The 7,914-nt window shown below is 41.0% G+C and overlaps 3 protein-coding genes across 3 annotated transcripts; all 3 read right to left on the bottom strand.

The window, feature by feature from the left end:
- Window positions 1–898: 898 nt before the first annotated feature.
- Window positions 899–1,534, bottom strand: LOC306708731 (lactose-binding lectin l-2-like). The gene has a single exon (XM_079176651.1). It carries the CDS (start codon window positions 1,466–1,468, stop codon window positions 989–991), a length of 480 nt encoding a protein of 159 aa, XP_079032777.1. The 5' UTR covers window positions 1,469–1,534; the 3' UTR covers window positions 899–988.
- Window positions 1,535–3,185: 1,651 nt separating this feature from the next.
- Window positions 3,186–4,383, bottom strand: LOC306708443 (galactose-specific lectin nattectin-like; the record flags this gene model as incomplete). The annotated part of the gene is made up of 2 exons (XM_079176281.1): window positions 3,186–3,232; window positions 3,939–4,383. 2 exons carry the CDS (start codon window positions 4,381–4,383, stop codon window positions 3,186–3,188), a joined length of 492 nt encoding a protein of 163 aa, XP_079032407.1.
- A 2,188-nt stretch (window positions 4,384–6,571) lies between these two features.
- Window positions 6,572–7,072, bottom strand: LOC306708441 (galactose-specific lectin nattectin-like; the record flags this gene model as incomplete). The annotated part of the gene is made up of 1 exon (XM_079176279.1): window positions 6,572–7,072. The coding sequence occupies one exon, from the start codon at window positions 7,070–7,072 to the stop codon at window positions 6,572–6,574; it is 501 nt and encodes a 166-aa protein (XP_079032405.1).
- Between the last annotated feature and the right edge of the window lie 842 nt (window positions 7,073–7,914).

The raw sequence follows: 7,914 nt of genomic DNA, 5'->3' as shown, positions 1-7,914 counted from the left end.
GAATCCTCTCTCAGTCCATTATTTACTGCCACATGTTCCAATAGAGGATCTGTGGGCTTTTAGTTGGTTTGAGCCAGTATTGAAGGGTCAGTGTACTCTACAAATTGTAAACTAAATCCGGGCCTTGCCGCGGCCCGTAGTCACATTCATTTAGATTCAGGGAAGTATTGGTGACAAAGGATAAGAGTCTGTCTTAAGTGTTTTAATGCAGAGACAAGGATACAGCTGCTCAGAAGATGGTTTCTGTTTAAAAGTGGGTCTTTATCACAACTCTACAGTCTATATGCTGCAGGGTCATGTAACATTCACCTCTGAAGAGTGAATGTGTCTATATTATTTATAGTAAAATGATCTATTGTAACAAAAACATCAAAGTCCAATGAGAAAGATGTGTGGAGTGTTTTGATAAAAAATGTATCTGGAATCAAAAATGAAAACAAAGACAAGCAATAACTCAAAGAAAGATTTAGTTCGCTCTTTGGACAAAGTCCTTTTATTTTGGCTCCTAGCTTTTCATTGGAAAACCCCTAAATGACTCTTATTACTGCAGTGAGTTAGGTTTTTCATGTATCCAGTGAAATAATACACATTTACTTGTGAAGAAATGCAGCGTAGATTTATGAGAGTCTGAGGTGCCGTCATTAGATGACAGTTAGGTAAGAACTGACTGGACCTTAACAATTATTGTTATAAAATTGTAGTGGTTGGTGATGCATAGAGAGTTGAAATATGTGGATAAAGATGTAATTGTTACTGTATGTGGCATTTAATAAACATAATTAGGAGGTAATCAAAAAGGTGTGGGGATATTCTGTTTGATCAACCACAGGAGTTACATGTGTGAATATCCAACATCAAAATGAAGGTTAGTGAAACAAAGTCTACACAAACACACATACAAGTGAACATTTGTGTCTTTATTGTAGAGGCCAAAATGCATGTCAGCTGAGCAACAAGAGAACAGGTTCAATCTGACATATGTAACATCTCAGTTGCGAGATGCACAAACAAAGGGATAAGTACGTGAACATGTGTTGTCGTTCCATTTCAGCTGTTCACTATAGTTGATGTGGACACAGTGTTCGGTTCCGTAGGCGTTGTTTGGCTCTCCAGTGCTCCAATAGACAAAGTTGACAGCAGACCCATCAGACCACATCCATGTTCCTTCTTTGTAAATGTCACTGAGTCCGATCCAGGTAAATCCCTCAAAGGGGTCAAAGTTCTCGGTCAGGGATTTGACAAAATTCTGTTCCTCCTGACTGTGGATTGCCACCAGGTTGGCTCCTTGTGACACACAGTAGATCTCTGCATCAGCCCAGGTCACCCGTGTGGCGACGTACTTGTAGCAGCGGTTGTTGAAGCTGTACCAGAACATGGGACAGTTGCCCCTCTCTAGCTTCACTTGATGGTCATCAGAAGGAGACACAGCACCCAGAGCTAGACCAAACAAGAAGAGGAACAGCAGCATGTTGGTGTCTCTCTGTCACAGGAGCAGGATGAGGGTTGTTGTGTTGGTTGGAGTTGATCTGCACCGTTGGATGTGATCGAGACAGGTGACAGGCTGCTCTCTTATAAAGGCTTCAGAGAGGGTGTTTTCACTGTTGGCACAATATTATTGGTCAGTTGAAGTTGGCGAACACTTTCAGCAACCACACAGTATCTGAAGATAAGCCGAAATAAGACCACAAGCTCACCTGGAGATGTCACGTAAAAATCATAATTTATTCAAATGATTTCTCAAGGTTATTATTTTAATTTCCTCCCCGATAAAGACCATCTGAGGTAAAGAGCTGTACGTGAGTTTTATTAATGAAATGATGACAAACACTTCTTTTACACTTTTTTGCACTTTACGCTCCACAGAGCTTCAGTGGGACAATATTTAAAAGGTGAATACATATTTGAGTGTTTACTGCTCCTTTCCTTCCAGCTGCTTCTGTTACCCATAAACATAATATGAACATTATGCTGCTATATCTCACAATAGTGTGAATTCATTAGTGTGGAGAAAATGTTGAGTTTTGTCGACATGATTAGATATTCACACTGTTGTGATTGCAACAGTTGTGCTGTTCCCACAGTTATCTAATAGACTGGATGGAAAAACAAACGCACTTGGTCAACACTTTCCCTTGTACACATCTACACAGTATCTGAACATAAGCCAAAGAAAGAGAACAAGCTCACCTGGAGGTGTCACATAAAAATAAGTTATTCATTTCAGTCAAATGTTGACATAGTAAAACGCTGCTTTAGAAAAGACACGTGGCTTCAGCTGTCAGAAGGTTGAGGGGACACGAGGGGAGACGTATTGCTTTCTGACTGATAAATAAAATACCAAACATGGGCATATATTTACACTTCATCAATATTACAATAGTACAAATCCTACAATGTGTCCTATCTTGCATTGTGAACTTTGTGTTTTTTGTTTTAACATGCAAACAGGTTTTAAACATTGCTTTAAAAAAAACTTAACTTTACAGTCATGACTACGGCCGATAAAACACTAACTGCACCTTCCTGTTGGTTTCCTGTCCGCTACAGCATTTGACACCAGAGGAAAGAGAAGAGCGTCATCTCACCCACTTGCTCTTCTGCTGCTCTCAAGTGGCCAGAAAACAGATCTACAAGTACTTTTACATTCCAACTTCAAACCACAAACTTCTCAAGAATGAACTGACACAATGTTGAAGCTCATATTAAGTTGTCACCTCAAAATAGAATACACAGAACTTATGAATATTACTCTCATAATCTTGGCTGGTTTGTCTCATACTGTGAACAAAAATAACTCTTGAGATGGAAAAATCTCAACACTAACATGTATAGCTGCAAAAAACATTTACCAAAATAAACTGGCTTCTTTAGTCTTCAGAATTTACTCTCATTTTAAATAAATTACTTAAACGGATCAAGTAAGTTCTTCAGCATGGGTTGCCATAACCGGGTCCTTAAAACTGTCTACTGTAGCCGGTAGTGAAATGTCCCTCCTTGGCTACTGTAGGGTTAGGTAGGCCTTAGCACCTCCTGCTTCCTTGTTCCCAAATTGTTTGGTTTACGAGCTTTGTCATTCCCCTCTGATTCCTGGTGAGACATGTTGTGCCCGTCACATGCAATGCTTTGTGTAGTTAACTTTAGTTGTGTTAAGTTGAGTTGTTACTGTGGGTTTTACTCTGGTTCAGTTACTCCAGGTCCGGCTCCATAGAGACTCTCGCTTCCCCATGTTGAGCTGTCCGGATGGGGGTTGCGCAACGATCAGACAGGAGCTGACTGCCACTGCAGTCTTGTTTAGTCTTTAGTTGGTTGGTTCACTTTGTTATCTCTGTGGCGCTCATTGCTTTCCCCCAATAAATAGTAGATTCTTGAACATTAGTAGAATATTGTGTGTTGAACAGCTGTTTTGTTTGTCCAAGTGCTGTAGGACCTGTGGGAAGCGTGGCTCAACGACTCTTATTACTGCAGTGAATTAGGTTTTTCATGGATTCAGTGAAATACACATTTTCTTGTGAAGAAATGCAGCGTAGATTTATGAGAGTCTGAGGTTCCATCATTAGATGGCAGTTAGTTAAGACCTGACTGGCCCTTATGTTATTTCTTTAAAACTGGAGCGGTTAGTGATGCATAGAGAGTTTAAATATGTGGATTAAACTGTCATTTTTACTGTATGGCTGCATTATTATAATTAGGAGATTATCAAAAAGGTGTGGAAGTATTCAGTTTGATCAACCACAGGAGTCACATGTGTGAACATCCAATATCGAAATTAAGGTTAGTAAAACAAAGTCTACCCAAACACACATGCAAGTGAACATTTGTGTCTTTATTGTAGATGACAAAATGCATGTCAGCAGAGCAACGAGTTTCAACCAGACAGATGTAACATCTCAGTTACTAAGGACAGTTTGTGCAAGATGCACAGACAAAGGGAAAAGTACGTGAACATGGGTAGTCGTTCCATTTCAGTTCACTAGGAAAGTTGGTCTGGGCACAGTGTTCATTTCCGTCGTAGTTGTCTGGCTGGTCATCGCTCCAATAGACAAAGTTGACGGTGGACCCATCAGACCACATCCATGTTCCTTCTTTGTGGATGTCACGGAGTCCGATCCAGGTGTTCCTCTCAGCAGGGTCAGAGTTCTTGATCAGGGATTTGACAAAATTCTGTTCCTCCTGACTGTGGATTGACACCAGGTTGACTCCCTTTCTGACACAGTAGAACTCTGCATCAGCCCAGGTCATCTGTGTGGCGATGTACTTGAAGCATCTGCTGTTGAAGCTGTGCCAGAACGTGGGACAGGTTCCATTCTGTAGCGGTGCTTGAGTGTCATTAGAAGGACACACAGCACCCAGAGCCAGACCAAACAAGAAGAGGAACAGAAGCATGTTGGAGTCTCTGTAACAGGAGCAGGATGAGGGTTGTTGTTGATCGAGACAGGCTGCTTTCTTATAGAGGCTTCAGAGAGGGGGTCTTCACTGTTGGCACAATATTATTATTAGTCGCTGAACTCGGCGAACACTTTGAGCAACCACACAGTATCTAAACATAAGCCAAAATAAGACTACAAGCTCTAGAGATGTCACATTAAAGCTATAATTAATTAAAATATTTCCTCTAGGTTTTTGTTTTCCTCAAGACCCCCTCCAACTGTCAGGGTTTAGACAAAAAGAGTAGCAGGGGATGGACCCAAGCACAGAGAGACACAGGATTAGAATAATTTGACTGATTTTTATAAACACACTGTCAGAAACAAAACTTGCAGGGACCAAAATCCAAGGAAAACAAGGAACAGGCAAAACACAAAACAAACAAGAGGGATACATACATGAAAGCGCAAAGAGCAAAACAGGGAACATACCATTAAATACCTCAGCAGAGCAGGTCACACAACAGATGAACTGACACAAGGGACACACAGGGTTTAAATACACTGGGGAGGTGCAGGTGATTAGACACAGGAGGATTCAATCAGGGGCGGGGCAGACAATCACGTTCTTTCTTTCTTTTTTTAGGTTTATTGGCGGTTGGCAAACAATTATTTGGTGCATTACCGCCACCAACTGGTATGGAGTGTGGATCAGAATGTCTCGTATTTAAAAATTCAAAGAAAAGAAAAAACAAACTAAACTAAAAAATAAAATAAAACAACAGGCTCATATTTTCTTAATAATATTTATTAATCAAAGATATTGAAATAATACTCGATCACACTCACCTTTTGAGTTCTTTTGCAGAATATATCCACTATATCCAACCGTACCTTCATCTTGCCGAGGTCTCCAATCAGCTGCCCTCTTTCCTGCTCATATTTCTGACATTGCACAATAACATGTTCTATTGTTTCCTCTTGCCCACAATAGTCGCATTTTCCTGTTTCGTGTTTACCTATTTTTTGAAGCATACTGTTTAGGCCAGTGTGTCCAAATCTAAGCCTTGATATTACCGTTTCCTCTCTCCTGGTCCTTCCTGCACATCTCATTTCTCCCACTTTCCTCTGAACTCGGTCAAACCATCGTCCTTTCCTGTCTTCTTCCCATTGCTTCTGCCACCTTTCCTTCAACCTCTGTTTAATGATACTTTTTGTTTCTGATTTACTGAAGCTGACTGCAACATTAGTGCAGCTATTTTTCGTGGCCTCTTTTGCAGCTTTATCTGCCATTTCTTTTCCTTTGACCCCAATATGTGCTGGTACCCATAGGAAGATGACTGTCAGACCCATCATTTGAATTCTGTTTAATGTTTGTTGTATTTCTATAAGGATGTCTGGTCTACTTTCTGAATGGCTGCTCTGTAAGCTGATGTAAAATCAGGAGGGATACATCGTCTCACCGACGTGTTGATTTCCCCAATAAGAACTGTGATGATCATATATTTTTTTCTCATTTGGACATCACAGTGGGCGTTTTCACTGTTGGCACAATATCATTAATAGTCGCTGAACTTGGCGAACACAGTATCTGAACATAAGCCGAAATACGACCAAAAGCTCACCTGAAGCTATAAGAAATAATTTCTCTAAGTTTTTGTTTTTAATTTCCTCAAGACCAGGGAACCCCAGCCAACCATTTGCAAATGCAGCATTGATATTTGATTATCATGCATGGCGGTACTAAAGTAGTCTACAGGGTAGTGCTCATAGCCTTTCGAGCTGCGATTATATCGACAACTCCCGGGTGAACGCAACGTTCGTAGACTGCTGAGAACTAGCTGCCCATAGCTTTCAGTGTAGATGCTGGGACCAATGCAGCTGCACTGATGCGGAAGGAGAGAGTGTATTGCTGAGGAAGGAGTCCACAGAACTGACTGGAACTCTACAATTAATGCTTCGAAATAGTTTGTGATGCACAGGGATATGTGGATTAAGATGTAATTTTTAATTATACCTTCAAAATAATTATGAGCTCAAAAAAGGTATGGAAATATTCCATTTGAGCAACCACAGGAGTTACATATGTGAATATCCAACATCAACATTAAGGTTAGTGAAACAAAGTCTACACAAACACAAGTGAACATTTGTGTCTTTATTGTAGAGTCCAAAATGCATGTCAGCAGAGCAATGAGTGAACAGGTTCAATCAGACATATGAAACATCCAGTAGCGAGATGCACAAACAAAGGGATAAGTACGTGAACATGGAACATCGTTCCATTTCAGCGCTTTAGGAAAGTTGGTCTGGACACAGTTTTCGTTGCCGGAGTGGTCGTTTGGCTCTCCAGTGGTCCAATAGACAAAGTTGGCTGAAGACCCATCAGACCACATCCATGTTCCTTCTTTGTGGATGTCACTGAGTCCGATCCAGGTCCGCGCCTCAGCAGGGTCAAAGTTCTTGATCAGGGATTTGACAAAATTCTGTTCCTGCAGACTGTGGATTGACACCAGGTTGGCTCCCTTTCTGACACAGAAGATCTCTGCATCAACCCAGGTCATGTCTGTGGCGACGTACTTGAAGCAGCGGCCGTTGAAGCTGTACCAGAACATGTGACAGTTGCCATCCTGTAGCGGTGCTTGAGTGTCATTAGAAGGACACACAGCACCCAGAGCCAGACCAAACAAGAAGAGGAACAGAAGCATGTTGGTGTCTGTCACAGGATGAGGGTTGTTGTGTTGGAGTTGATCGAGAGAGGCTGCTTTCTTATAGAGGCTTCAGAGAGGGTGTTTTCACTGTTGGCACAATAATATTATTAGTCGCTGAACTCGGCAAACACTTACAGCAACCACACAGTCTCTGAACATAAGCCAAAATAAGACTACAAGCTCTAGAGATGTCACATTAAAGCTATAATTAATTAAAATATTTCCTCTAGGTTTTTGTTTTCCTCAAGACCCCCTCCAACTGTCAGGGTTTAGACAAAAAGAGTAGCAGGGGATGGACCCAAACGCAGAGAGACACAGGATTAGAATAATTTGACTGATTTTTATAAACAAAACTTATCAGAAACAAAACTTGCAGGGACCAAAATCCAAGGAAAACAAGGAATGGCCAAAACTCAAAAACACAATTAGAACACAAACAAGAGGGATACATACATGAAAGCACAAACCAGGGAACATACCATTAAATACCTCAGCAGAGCAGGTCACACAACAGATGAACCGACACAAGGGACACACAGGGTTTAAATACACTGGGGAGGTGCAGGTGATTAGACACAGGAGGATTCAATCAGGGGCGGGGCAGACAATCACACAGGCGGGAAAACATGCAAAGGCAGGAAGTGAAGTGAACACATGACACAAGAGGCAGGGAAATTTAAGATAATACAAGAAACCAACTGAAAAAAAAAAAGACCGTCACACAAACATTTATACTTTATTGCACTTAACCCTCCACAGAGCATGAGTGTGATTACATTTAAAAAGTAAAATTAAGTATATTACACTTATTAACTTTATGCTGCTCTACCTCACAGTGA

This window comes from Pholis gunnellus, assembly GCF_910591455.1.
Source record: "Pholis gunnellus genome assembly, chromosome: 16".
NCBI lineage: Eukaryota > Metazoa > Chordata > Actinopteri > Perciformes > Pholidae > Pholis > Pholis gunnellus.
Note: the sequence above shows the minus strand (reverse complement) of the source record. Positions and strands in the feature narration are given on the sequence as shown.

Bases quoted from the DNA above. Each gene is read 5' to 3' on its own strand.
- LOC306708731 (XM_079176651.1), bottom strand. From the start codon at position 1,468: ATGCTGCTGTTCCTCTTCTTGTTTGGTCTAGCTCTGGGTGCTGTGTCT.